Source organism: Bison bison, unplaced genomic scaffold (assembly GCF_000754665.1).
Source record: "Bison bison bison isolate TAMUID 2011002044 unplaced genomic scaffold, Bison_UMD1.0 scf7180017864291, whole genome shotgun sequence".
Taxonomy (NCBI): Eukaryota; Metazoa; Chordata; class Mammalia; order Artiodactyla; family Bovidae; genus Bison; species Bison bison.
The window spans coordinates 12328579-12343078 of record NW_011494863.1 but is presented as its reverse complement, the minus strand read 5'-3'; the positions used below and the strand labels follow the sequence as shown (position 1 = coordinate 12343078).

The window sequence follows — 14500 nt, the reverse complement described above, 5'->3', positions numbered from 1 at the left end:
ATCCCACCACCCCCTTCCCCCTGCCCAGTGACTCCAGCTGGCTTTTGTCCATGCCAGCCCTGGCTGTCTGGGAGTGAGGAGGGTGCCTGGCAGGGCAGGGCTGGTGTGACCGGTTGACACTGAGACTTTTGGCCCCTTGCAACTCTCCACTCTTAGAAGTGAGACTGTGACAGTTTCCAAAACTTTCAGAGAGATACTTGGGAGGGTGGTGCTGATTCTACTGATGTTTCCTGTGTGAAGAATAGGACTCGAGCCCTAGATCCTCAGATCTGGAAGGGACTTAAGGAGTGTCTCAGAGTCAGACTCCTCATAATATAACTGGAAGATGGAGGCCCAGAGAGGGTGAATGACACCTGAAACTCACACAGCAAATCAGTGGCCCAGGTGGAGTTGGGCCACTGATTGAGCAGGTCTTGGAGCTTACTGGGAAGGGGGCTTGAGTGCTAAAGGTCTCGGGTCATTATTTTTGAAATGGGATCCAGGTCGAAGGGAATGTCCTGGGAGCCCTCGAAAGGGAGTTCATCGAGGTCAACCCAGGTCTTCTGCATTGCAAGCAAATTCTTTACCACCTGAGCCACCGAGGAAGCCCATCCTCCTTAAAACTCACCCCAAATCCATCCTCTATCCCAAAATTCATCCTCCAGGGAATTCCGCTCGGTGTTTGGGTCTCCCTGGGAAGCTGTGCTTCTAGTTGCTGCCAGCAGGGGGCAATAGTGGGCCTTGCTGGCAGCCCCTTTTCCGGAGAAAAGCCGGGAGAGAGAACCTGGGTGGAGTCAACTGAGGGAGCCAGAGCCAGGCCCTGTCCAGCTCAGCTGCTTCTCCAGATTCACAGATGCTGGACCCTGATCTTGGTGTGGACTCACTGTCTGACAGCTAGAAACACTGGTTTCTCAAGCAATACGTATTCTTTTGTAGAAACTTTAGAAAATACCAAAAACAAAACCCCATATAACCTGCTACTAGTAATAACTGTTGTTAATGGAGTATATCATTCTAGTTGTCTTTATGGATTTATAGAAATAGATTCCTGGTTTATAACAGTTAAAAATGAATATTTTGTGAATATGGTTACTTTTTTTGTTTGTTTGTTTGTTTTTTGGCTGCACCACACAGCATGTGGGACCTTAGGTCCTTACCCAGGGATCAGACCTGTGCCCTGTGCAGTAGAAGTTCGGAATCTTAGCCACTGGACTGTCAGGGAAATCCCATATATCATTTAAAAAAAATCAACAGCATCATTTAATGGCTAAATACTATTCCATCTAAGAATCTGCCGAACTATTTAACCAGCCCATTCCCTAGTAACCAACTCTCATCATCTTTATTATTTTTTTTTCCTTAGAATAGATTTCTAGAGGTGAGTTGGGAATACTAGAGGGAAATGTATACAAAAATTGAAGGCATTTGATATGCAGAGCCAAGGTTCCCCAGAAAAATAATGACATTAACGCTTGATGGTTTTATACCTCTTCCTTCCCATGCTCTCGCTCAGGACACTGAGAGCACCCTAAGCTCTGGGAGTCTGGCTCTGTTATGATCAGGTGACATATGTCTGGTGTTTACCTGTTGCCCCACAGTATTGCAGATAGCTTCCTCTTTACTCTTAGTGTTCCCATGTGAGCAATAAATCATGTAAATGATCTCATTATTATAGCCCCAGAGTGAAATAAAGAGTTGTGGCCATTTTTAGATAATTCAGTCTCTGGATTATTTTTTCATACAACAGCTTTATTGAAATATAATTTGCATACCATACTACTGACCCATTTAAAGTACACAGTTAAGTGGTTGTATCTTCACAGACTTGTGCAGTCATCACTGTGGTAATTTTAGAACATTTCATCACCCTAAAAGAAACCCTGTACAAATTGCGTTCCTTTTCATTTCCTCCCAACCCCCAGCCCTGTGTAACCACTAATCTACTGTCTGTTTATATAGATTTGTCTACTTTGGACATTTCATATAAGTGGAATCCTACAATATGTGGCTTTTGTGGCTAGCTTCTTTTACTTTATTATAATATTTTTATATATTTTCATCCATATCATATCATATATCAATACTTCATTCCTTTCCATTGCCAAATAATATTTCATTTCATGGATATATATATATATATTTTACCTCCATTAGCTAATAGATATTTGGGTTGTTTCTACTTTTCACAATTATGAATATTACTATAAACATGTATGTACAAGTTTTTATGTGCATGAATATTTTCGTTTCCCTTGGTTATATAGGAGTAGCATTGCTGGGTCATGTGATAACTCTCTGTCTACCTTTTGGAGGAATCGCCCAGATTAATTTTGGCATGAAGTAGCCAAGCTAATAAGGAAAAGCTCTTGTGTTGACTATCTGGAAAATTATTATAGTAGCTCACTGTGTTTCTCATATTACAAATATTATGATTTTAAACATGCTTTGAAAAAACAAATACATCTGGGAGTTCTCTGATCTAAAGTGAAGAATCTTTGGTACTTTAGGTTCCTTTTTGTTTAATTTTTTTAAACATCTCCCTCTTTTTAAAATAGCAATCCTAGACTTTTTAGCATAACGTTTGAAAAAACTGTGGTAAAATACATTTAACACATCTTACAATTTACCATCTTAACCTTTTCAAAGTGTGGTTCCTCACTAAGTGCATTCACGCTGTTATGCAGCCATCTCTACCATCCATCCACTGACCTCTTCATCCTACAAAACTAAAAGTCTGTACTCATTAAACAGTAACCTCTCTTCCCCCCACCCCCACAGGCTCTAGTTCTTTTTATCTCCATGAAATTGACTACTCTAGGTACCTCACATATTTGAAATCATATAGTATTTGTCCTTTTCTAACTAATTTCACTTAGCATAATGTCTTCAAGGTTCAACTAGGTTTGTTTGTTTATTTAATAGATCTTTTTCTTTAAGAGCTTTTATTTATTTATTTTTGCTGTACTGCTCCACATGGAGGATCTAGTTCCCCAACTAGGGATCAGACCCATGCTCCTTCCAGTAGAAGCGAGGGGTCCTAACCACTGGACTGTCAGGGAAGTCTCAACGAGGTTGTTTTTAATATGGGAAAGTGTAAATAAAAACCGGAAGCAGGGACTTCCCTGGTGGTCCAGTGGCTAAGACTCCATGCTCCCGATGCAGGGAGCCAGGGCTCCATCCTGGTCAAGGAGCTAGATCCCACATGCCGCAACTAAGATACGGTGCAGCCAGATACATTTAAAAAGCAAACAAAACAACAACAGAAAACCCAGAAATATCCCATAATCCTAGTGGCTCTGACAGCTCCTATTTAACTTTTTTCTAAAAAATTAAAATAATGTATTTGCATGTTGAGAAAATATAAACATAAAATTTCAGGAAAAATACAATGCCAAAGTTCTTCCCCCAGTCCTTCTCTTTAAAGGTAATCACTGTCAATAGTATCTTGACTATCCCTCTAGCACAACTTCCCAGTAAATATGTAAGAGTGGGCACACTTTATCTTTTCTTATCAAGGTAAAAGAAACACTTATATGCAACATAATGTACTTTCTTGCTTAATTTAAATGGAAGCTCTCTCCTTAGCAGTCCTGTAGACCAGTCCCATTCTTTTTACTAGCTGAGTGGATTTCCATTGCTAGATGAACCATAGCTCAATTAACAAGCAATCTGATAATGGTTTCCAGTTTTTCTCTATTACCAGTGAGCACCCTTGTAGTATATCTCCAAAGATATAGTTGGCTAGTTTATTTGCAAGAGAAATTCCTAGCAACATAGTTGCTTGATCAAAGGCATGCGCATTTTGAATTTTGATAGACATTACAAATTTATGCAACAAAAATGGTTTCTAAAGAGTAAGGCTATTGAGAAGTTGACAAAGAGGATGATTTCAGTCTGCCCAACAGAATAAATCAGTCAGCAGGGTTTTGGGTAAACAGACAAAACAAAACTCCATCCGGGGCGTGCGCAGGACTGACTGTATTTCGTTCCCAGGCCCTGCAAGTCACAGCCATTTGCCTAACAAAATAGTGTCCTAACCTCAGAACTTTGTGCTCAGCATGATGCAATGATGGAAGTTCACCCTTGTGAGATGACTGGGGCAGCTGGCATTTTCCCACCCGATTGGCTACATGTCCCCACACCCCAGGCCTCAGCTTTCCTGTGTCCTGTCTGTAACACGAGAGGGTGGTAACAAGTCTCTGGAGGACCCTTCAACCCCGACGTGGTAAAGGGTGAAGGGAACAGGGCACTTCTCACATTGAACTTCTCGGTGGTAGGTGTGAGGGGCAGGGGGTCCTGTCCTGTACCCTCTGGTTATCCCTCCAGTAAGCACATCCATCATTAATTCTCAGACCTGTCCTCGTTTTGAGTCCAACTCAAAGATCAGGGGAAGGTGTCCCCCCAGCCCCTCCCTGCTCCCCATTGCCAATCCAGGCTACCTCACCTGCACCCCAGGGCCCCCTCTCTGAGCCTCCTCTGACTCTCGCCTTCCCCTCTCTCCCTTCTCTCTCCTCCCTGCTCTCAGGTGGCTGCTGAGATCTTGGTGAGTGCCCTGTTCTTCACGTGGATTTTAGTGGTCTGAGTCTGGCTGTGCCTCTGGGTGGGGCTGAGTGGGCAGAGTCAGGCACGATTTGGGGGCCTGTCCCCCAGGTTCTCTCTCTCCCCTTCAGGACCTCCAAAAACCCCCACTGCATGAAAAATGGGCTGGGCAAGTGTTTCCCAAACTTCACCACTCAACCACTTGCCAGAATGGTGCTATATACCACCAACTGTGAATAGTGCTTTAAATGGACTCTCATTTTAACCCCAAATGAGTTTTATTTTTTACTTTCTGGATGCACCATGTGGCCTGTGGGATCCTAGTTCCCTGGCCAGGAATCAAATCCTTGCCCCTTGCAGTGGGAGCACAGAGTCTTGATTGCTGAACCACCAGGGAAGTCCCAAATTGAGTTACTTTAAAGGAAATTTCGTATCGATGTAAATAGAACTGACCCAAAGATCACCGTGGAAATAAATATGTGGTGTGTAAACACGTTTGCCTGTTTACCACACTTGGGGAAACACTGGCTAGACCATTTTTCCTTGCACACATGCACAGACACTTCCCCAGAGAGGCTTTCAGAGGGGTTTAAAGATGGAAGAAGAATCTGAGTCTCCATGCCCAGTCCCCGCTTGCCCTTTCCCCGGGCCCAGTCCTGTGTCCCCAAGGCTAAGGTGGGAGTGCTCTGTGCTCAGCTCCTCTGGGTGAGTCCGCATGGTCCCTGGGAGCCAGACAGGGGATGTGGAGACCGAGGAAGGGCCTCCTTGGGTCTTAGCCCAGCTTCTCACCGTCCTTGACCCAGGCAGACAGGAAAGTGAAAAACAACCAGGCTTTCTTGTGTCTCCCCTCCCCATTCCTGCCCCCACCTGGGCTCTGCAGGAAATAGCAGACACAACCAGCGGAGACAAGTCTTCCCTGGAGACACGATTCATGATGATCCTCTGCACGCGGAGCTATCCGCACCTCCGGAGAGGTGAGACCCAACTCCCTCCCCTCCCAAGGCAGTGGGAAGATCCCCAACCCTTGACAAGAGGAGCCAGCTGCCCACTCACCCGCCCCTTACCCCAGCAAGGGAGTTTGTTGGCTGACGGGGACTCAGGAACCCCAGGGTCTGGTCCTGGCTCTGCTGCTAACAGCATCATTGAGCCTCGGGCCAACTCGCCTCACCTCCTTACGGAAACACGTGTGATGCCTGGGATAAAGGATGGCAGGTGGCTTTAGCCTCCAAGGCCAACTCTATGGGGTTGGTAGTGGCTGCCTAGAATGCTGTGTTGAGAAGGATTTGAAGGTTCTGTGTCACGGTTCTTTGGTGACATCTGCCAGGAGCAAGGCAGTGAAGGGTGGTGATGACACAGAGACCACGTGCATGTCTTAAGAGACACACACAGGCTGCCACATGCGCCGCTGTATGCGGCGACCCTCACATTAGGCGATTGTGAGGGGCCCTGACTACTGAGACAGTGATGATTTTACATGCACGTGCCTGGTACTTTGCAGTAAAATACTTAAGGGGCTTTAGCACAGTGACTAAAAGAATGGACTTGGGAGCTGGACTGGCTTGATTCGAATCTCCCACTTATCAGTCATGTGACCCCGGGCAAGTTACTGAATATCTGTGCCTTTGTTCCCTTACCTATAAATACGGGATTTTAATTCTACCTCACATGACTGTTGTGAGGATGCAAAAGATAATTATTAATGCACCAAAGCGCTTGGTACCTGATAACTTCTTAGTGTTATCATTGTGATTACTTGCATTAATCTCTATCCCAACTTGACTCGGGAGGAAAGGGGGGCCCAGAAGGGGAGAGGGGTTCACCCAAGGTCCTTTGGTGAGCTTGGGGACAGCTGTGAATAGCATGCATGCTCCTTCTACTACCCCAGCCTGAGTTCCTAAAACTTGCCTGAAGCTCTGGGGCAGTGTCTGACTTGATACAGGCTTGGCTCAGAGCTCAAGGCAGCCTTGAGGTCAGAATGTCTTTTCCACAACAGCCCTGCCCGGTAGATTTAGGTCTGGGCTGCAGCCACGCCTGCTGCTGCTGGGTGGTGGGGGAAAGGATGATGTCCCCCCAAACCCTGCATCAGAGCTCACCTCCCACCTCGGGGACTTCTCTGGGGGCCAGTCTTCCAGGAGTTCGTCAAGATGACCAACTATGACGTGGAGCACACCATCAAGAAGGAGATGTCTGGGGATGTCCGAGACGTGTTTGTGGCCATTGGTAACTGGCGGGGGCCAAGGGCAAGGGCTGGGGAGGGACAGGAAGCATGTCCAGAGTCTCTGGATGAGTGTGGCCTTTGTAACTTCTTAAACTACTAGTTCTGGGAAATAAGCACTGCCACTTCTTGGGGTCTGTCAGCGTGTGACTGGCGGGGTAACATGAGGACTCGTTCTAGGCGGCAGGGTAGTGTAAGGAAAGAGCTCTCTCTGGGGACATGGCTGGGAGGGCGACGGCTGGGCTGGGTAGGGTGCAGTGTCCTGCAGGTCTAGGGTGTGTATACGCGCGCACACCGTTTCCTCCTCCCAGCACCTGGGCTCTTTGGTTACTCTCTTATTGCGTAATATTAGCTCTTGCCTTTGGAAAATCTCTCCCCTTTTGGATCTCAATTTTCCATGTATACAAATGACTGAGTAGATACAAGCAAAGGTCAGGTTTGTTTTTATTAGCGTTAGTGATTAGCAGTGTCTTATTTTATGACTACAATACAATGCATTGTATTGATGCACTTTTTTTTTTAATCCTACCTTGAGGTATCAGTGGAACGTTTTCACATAATTGCCATCAATTACAGGATGCCTGTTGATTTTAGGGACTTCAAATGCGAGGAAAAGTTATTTTAGAACATGGGAAGCAGAGGTGTTATTGTCGTGATGTTATTATTTGATTTATAGTGGATCTTTACCAGCTGGGAGCAACGCTTAGGAGACAGAATAGCATAGTAAATCCAGGTTAAGTCCCATCTGTGCCGCTTATTAGCTGTGCAGTTATATCCTTTCACAGGTCATGAGAACCCTGTGCCTCAGTTGTCCTCCTCTGTAAAGTGCGTGTGATGATAGTACCAGATTTAAAGGAGTTAATTATACGACACTTAAAAAACAGCCTCCTGGCACATAAAAGGCACTGGATAAATATTAGCTTCTATTGTTATTTCCTGTCAGGCCCTGTGTGAAGTTAGTTGCACACAGGTTTGTTTGAATGCTCACAAAGTGCTTTTATCTGCCTATTTTACAAAGTGGGATGCTGGGGTTCAGCAAGGTTACGTAGCAGTAGTGGAAGCAGGGCGGGAACCAGAGGCCGTCTGAGCCCAAAGCCCAGACTCGTATTAATCGCAGAGTAACTGATCTTTGGAGACACGTCTCGACCTTGCTCTGCTCTTGTTGCTCCCGCTTTCCCCTTCTCCCACCTAGAACACGTGTATGTGCAAGTGTGTGCATAGATGTTCCGCTCCACTTCACTCCATCCCATGGCAGGCCCCGGGGTCCTCTGAGGCAGCTGGGCGGGCTTCAGGTTCCGGGGAAGGCTTTCTGGGCTGGTTATAGAGGATGGAAGTTTCTGCCCAGTCTCCTCCTTAGCCACACTGACTGAGCCCCACACTTGCAGTCAGGGCAGTCTCCTTGGAGGAGGTGACAGGACTGGGGATGTAGATTTGGGGAGGTAAAGTAGTGGAGGACAGACAGGAAACTTCTCCTTACCTTGGGGAAACAGAAGCGATGAGAGAGCAAAGGGAGACAGGAGCTTTGATTTTCAGGTCGAGGAGCTTGGGTTTTGTTTAGGAGGTGGTAGGGAACTACATAAGGACCCAGGAAGGTCAGTATATAATGTAGTCTTTCCCAGAGGGTCCTGAACCTGCTGCAGGGGAGGGTATATGCCTATCTCCTGCATGAGTGTGCCCTTGGGATGCACGCTCCAGCCTCTCGGCCCCTGCCCTCCTCATAGAGATACTTTTACATCTAGAGTCATTCTAGTGTTTTGGCTCTGGCATCTGAATCCTCCTCCTTAAGCTACCTGAGACACCCCTTCTGATCCCTATGAGCTCTGGGGCCTTGGAATCCAGCAGCTGCTGAGGGCTAGAGACCTACCCACACTCCCCAGCCTTGGAGGGTGGGAGGTTGTTACATCAGGCAAGCAGTATTTGGGGTGGCGCTAGGTAGGTTGATGCAAACATGTGCAGACTCTGGGGCAACACCCAGCCCCAGGGATTGGCAGTGCCCTGAATTACACTGACAGTCTCTCTTTGGTGTGGTATTTCTTTCAATCAGGAGTTCTCAAACATTAGGCTGTGCCACAGTGAGGTGGGCAACCAGCCAGGTTTGTGCTAACACCAGGAACGCCCCAGGCAAAGTGGGCTGAGCTGGTCACCCACCTTCCAAGGTACAGATTCAGCACATCCCAGGGGTGGGACACGAGAATGCACATTTCTACCAGGTTCCAGATGATGCAGACAACTTCCAGGAACTAAACTTTGAGAACCTCTGCTTGAAATATTTCTTGAATCTGAGTCTCTAGGGTGGAGCCTAAAACCTGAGTTTTCCTCAAGTTCTTTGATTCTGTTGCACTTAGAAGTCTGAGGCCCTGTACCGTGGCTTCACAAGTGGTTTCTTCCCTTTGAGTCCTCTGCTAGCCTTGATTAGCTACAAGCACCTCAGCAGGAAACGAGATGCAACTGAGTGAGAGCCAGGTCCATGGATGAGACAGAGGAGGAGGTGTCAGGAAGGGGGAGTGAAGGTGTCAGGCCTGGGGGTGAGCCTGGTGTGGCCACGACCTTGGGCACAGGTTGCTGGGATAGGCTATGCTACTTCAGTAGCAGCATCAGCAGCCCATGGTCTGGCCACACCTCCTTTGACCAAGTACCCTGCATCTCTTTCCTCTTCCTACCAGTTCAAAGTGTCAAGAACAAGCCTCTCTTCTTTGCTGACAAACTTTACAAATCCATGAAGGTAAGAAAACTTACTTGTGTGTTCCTTTCCCTTTGAGCACTTCCACTTTGGTGCACAGGTGGGCACCACCCGCCGGGTCAGGAATTGGGTTGCTTCCACCTGGTTGATGTTTCTCAGCCTTTGTCCCAGGTCTGGTTCTAGGATAGTAGTTCTCAACCAGGGGTTACGTTGCCCCCTGGGGAACACTGGACAATGTTTGATGCATTTGGTTGTCACAACTTGGGGAGTGTTGCTTTTTGCATCTGGTGGGTAGAGAGCTGGAATGCTGCTGAACATCCTCCAGTGCTCACACAGCCCCCACAGCAGAGAATGGTCTGGTCCCAGATGCCAAGGTTGACAAGCTTATTCTGGGAACTTGAAAAGGACAGTCTCTGCCCCCTTGGCACTCCCATTCTAGCAAGTGAAACAATGTCTTCTGTGACAAATGATCACAAAAGGAAGTGAGCGCTCAACTCTGGGACTAGCTCTGGCTTCCTGAAAACCCAGGCCACTCAGGCCAGCCTCCCAACCCAACAGTGGAGCCCCAGCTGCTGACAGAGCGTGAACATTCTGTTTAGTGGGAGTGCGCCTGAGACCCCTGTTAGCCTGCTGTCCCCAAACATGACAACCATCTCTTGAGCCCTGGCCATGTGCAGCCCTGACTCCTCAGCTGGTGTTCTGAGCTTCCTGGGGGGCAGAGGTGGGCCTTGGCTGCCCATATATTCCGTGTTCTATGTCTGCTCCTTGGATCCTGTATTAATTTCCCAGGGCTGCTGTCACAAATTTAGTGACAACAGTGTATTCTTTCATGATTCTGGAGGCCAGGAGCCCAAAATGAAGGTGTTGGCAGGATGGGTTCCTCCTGGAGGCCCTAAGGGAGAAGCTCTCCCATGCCTCTCCCCCAGCTTCCGGTGGTTGTCTGGAACCCTCGTGTTTCCTGGCTTGTGGCTGAGTCCCTCCAGTCTCTGCCTTTATCTGTGTGTATGTCCACGTGTCCTTCATGTAAGGACACCAGTCACTGGATCTCGGGCTCACCCCAATGCAGTATGTCCTCTACTAATTTCATGTGCAAAGACCCTATTTCCAAAGTAGGTCACCTTGTAAAGCTCCAGGTGGACATGAATTCAGGGAGCATGCTATTCAGCTCATACAGGCAATTGTTGCCTCTGTCTGCCCAGTCCTAGGCACAGGGGAGCTGGAGTCAGAAATGTTTATGGAAGACAGAGGCAGGATGTCCCACCCCAGGTTGCAGGGGAAAGGGAGCAGAGCAGAGATGGACACCCATGAGCTCCTACCTGACCTAGCCTCTTCTTCCTCCTGCCCTGTGTCTCCCTGTCACCTGACTCCACCAGGGTGCCGGCACGGATGAGAAGACCCTCACCAGGATCATGGTCTCACGAAGTGAGATCGACCTGCTCAACATCCGGCGGGAGTTCATCGAGAAATACGACAAGTCTCTCCACCAAGCCATTGAGGTGAGGGGCAAGCAGGATGAGAGGTCAGGGGGTAGGGGGCAGTGTCAGATGCTCCAACATAGAAGTTCTTTTTATTCCCAGAGTGTCACCTCTTAGAACAACTAAGACGTTGCTAAATGAGAGGAGATCTGCCTTACTTACTGTTCATACCAAAATAAATTCCAGATGGATCGCAGGCTTATAATTTAGGATTTCCAAATAAAACAAGAGCCCCTTTTCTTGCTTTTTAAAAGCAATTTTATTGAATCATAGTTTACAGACCACAAAATTCACCTGTTTTAAGGGCATAAGTCAGTAATTTGTAGTAAATGGAGCAAATTGCACAGTCTTCTCCACAGCTCAGTGTTTCCACCAACCCACTGCCGTCCCTTGTACCTGTCTCCACTGCCAGCTCTAGACAACTTTCAAGTGACTTTCTGTCTCTCAAAATTTGCCTTTTCTGATTATCTCATGTAAATGGAATCAGGTATAATATGTCTGCTTTTTTCATTTATGAAGCCCATTTCTTTGACGTTGAAATTGACCAAGATCTTAAAGCTTGATGCTGGACTTGGTTGACAAGACCATGGGGAGGCTCACAGGCAGTCTCATACAGACTTGGTGGAGATGTGAATTGGTAGAACATATTTATTATTTTTTCTTCCAGTTTTATTGAGATATAATTGACATATAACACCATGTAAGTTTAAGGGTACAGCATAATGGTTGACTTACAAAAATCATGAAATGCTTATCACAATGACTTTAGTGAACATCCATCATGTTATATAGAAACAAAATTAAAGAAGTAGAAAAATGTTTTGTGTGTGTAATGAGAACTTTTAGCATTTACTCTCAACTTTTGTATATTATTATATAATTTATATAGATTATATATTACAGCAGTGTTAATTATATGTTTCACGTTGTATGTTGCATCCCTAGTACTTCTAACTGGAAGTTTGTACTTCTTGACTACATCATCCAGTTCCTCCTCCCACCACCCACAAATCTGAACTGTTTCTATGAATTTATTTGTTTTTGAGTTATAATTGATCTATAACCCTGGGTTATTTCCTATTATACAATGTAGTGATTTTTCTTTTCTATACATTTCAAAATGATCACCACAGTAAGTCTACTTACGATGTGTCACCATACGAAAGTATTAGTTATTGACTGTATTGCAGTCAATGACCACAGTGTACATTTCATACCCATGACTCATTTTATTTGGCAACTAGAAGTTTGTACCTCCAGTCTCCCTCACCTTTTTCTTTCCTCCCTCAATCCCCTTTCCTCTGGGAATTGGTATTTGCTCTCTGTATCTATAGCTCTTTCTTTTTTGTTACATTTGTTCATTTATTTTGTTAGATTCTGAGTATAAATGAAACTATACAGTATTTTTCTGATCTATTTCACTTAGCACAATAATCTCTAGGGCCACCTATGTTCTTACAAATGGCAAGATTTCATTTTTATGGCTGAGTAATATTCCATTGCATCTTCATCTGCTCATCAGTTGATGGGCACTTGGGCTGCTTCCACATCTTAGCTGTTGTAAATTATTCTGCTATGAACATAGGGGTGCATATATCTTTTCTAAGTAATGTTTGTTTTCTTTGGATAAATACCCAGGAGTGAAATCGCTGAAACATATGGTGGTTCTATTTTTTATTTTTTGAGGAATCTCCATACTTTTTCCATAATGGCCTGTTTGGCTGAAAGTTTTACTTTCATTTTAGGTTTGAAGGATTCATTAACAAAAGAGACCACTCATTACACACACATTAAACAATTTTAATATTTAAAAGAGGATTATTTGACTTAATTTCATGTACAGTCGTTAAAAGAAAAGAAATAGAAACAATAGAGAAAGGTAATAGCATATACATCACCAAACTGAGCCGAAACCCACATTCAGACTTGAATAGCGCTTTTACTTGGAAGTTCCAAGTAAAAGCTATCTGGAGTCTCAATGGGAAAAAGGTCTCTGGTGATGCATCCACCCCACAGGTGAGCTCTGGGTGCTCCCGATTATAATCTCAGGCTACAGACTGGTATCATCATCAGTTTGTACACAAACATGCAGCTCTGGTTTTCCTATAACTTTTACAGTGCTTTTTGTTTCATCTTGTGGATCATAAGACTTCTTTGATATTAGGGGCTCAAGAACGTGCAAGACCTACCCGCTTTCTTACCCAAAGTGCTGCTGGTGTGCTTGCAGGCAGGCACGTAGTCTACGCAAGGTCAGAGGCCTGCTTCTGAAGCCTAAATAAGGCTACCTCCACTTCCATTTCCCTAACATGCCAGACATACAACATAAACCTAATGATGTTCACATAAATTTCTGCAAGGGCTGGTACCCAGCAAGTGCTCAATAATGTTTGTTCAAATAAGGAATCCCATAACACATGTATTAATGATCTTAGGGGAAAAGTATTAGCAGAGTACAAGGGAAGAGGCCAGAATAGAGGGCTGTGATCACAGCAGAGAGGGCACCTGATGGTAGACAGGATTTGGGGGCAGTGCAGAGGGCATGCTGGATGGGGGAATGGTAGGCGTTTAGGTAGTAAGATGCTCAAGATGCTTCCAGAAGGAAAGGAGGGAGGTGAAGCCACAGAGCTTCATGAGGGTCAGACCACACAAGGCCTTGAGGCCAAGCTGAGAGCTTGGACATCTGAGGATAACAGGGAGCCACAGAAGGGACATGGGGGCCTTTGATATCCAGGCTGAGAGCAGCTGGGAGGAGGGGGCCTTGAGATCATCAGTATTGTTCCACTCACTCTGCTCTCCCTCTGACCTTGCCAGGGTGACACCTCCGGGCACTTCCTGAAGGCCTTGCTGGCCATCTGTGGAGGCGAGGACTGAGGCCACTGGTGCTCACGGGCACCTCTGCTGAGAGATGGTCAGCGGCACCACCTGCCACGACCCAGCCTGATGCTCCAGCTTCAGAGACTAAAGAAGGGACAGGGTGGGGGGAGGGGTCAGGGTGGGCGCTTGTCTTCAGCTGGGGTTTAGGGGAAACTCCCACTCCCATGAGCCACTGAGGGCCCGGCACGGTCACCCCTGCTCACGTCTGAGCGGCCGAAGAACCGGAGCCATTGATCCCGTCCACCTCCACTCCCCATCCTCCTCCTCCTCACGCCTTCCCAGCCTCCATCTCTTGTCACAGCCCCTGCCCTGGTCTGGGCTTTATTGAAGCCAAAAACATACTGAGCCTGTGTCTGTGAAGTGAGTGATGTGTGTGTGCTTTTATGGTGGGGTGTGGTGGCAGGTGCCAGTTCTGGGGGGCGGGAGAGAGGAGGAAATGTGCTGAGCCAGCTGGCAGTCCTCCCACTGTTTCACTGCCACCTCATCCCAATTGTGGTGCTAGAGCACTGAGCCAGGGGCCCGGAGACCTGCGTGCAAGTTTGCACCTGCCACACACCTGCTTTGTGACCTTACACCAGTCTCTTTCCCTCCCCGAGTCTCTATTTTCTTATCCACAAAATATGGGTTCGACAAAAAGATCTTGGCTTATTCTTCTAACATTGACATTCTAGGATGTGCCTCCAAATCGTTCCCTTTCCATTTCTGTCTTTAAATAAACAGACACATACAGGCGCATAA

General features: G+C 46.4%; 1 protein-coding gene across 1 annotated transcript in view; it reads left to right on the top strand.

Annotated features, from left to right (window-relative positions):
* The window catches only part of ANXA6 (annexin A6), a 37228-nt gene extending 22728 nt beyond the window's left edge, over nucleotides 1–14500 (top strand). Inside the window, exons 20-26 of the mRNA XM_010850652.1 lie at nucleotides 157–158; nucleotides 4505–4522; nucleotides 5399–5492; nucleotides 6643–6738; nucleotides 9397–9455; nucleotides 10787–10909; nucleotides 13700–14500. Of these exons, the coding sequence (XP_010848954.1) occupies nucleotides 157–158; nucleotides 4505–4522; nucleotides 5399–5492; nucleotides 6643–6738; nucleotides 9397–9455; nucleotides 10787–10909; nucleotides 13700–13759 (452 nt within the window). The 3' untranslated portion in view covers nucleotides 13760–14500. The remainder of the gene's footprint in view (nucleotides 1–156; nucleotides 159–4504; nucleotides 4523–5398; nucleotides 5493–6642; nucleotides 6739–9396; nucleotides 9456–10786; nucleotides 10910–13699) is intronic.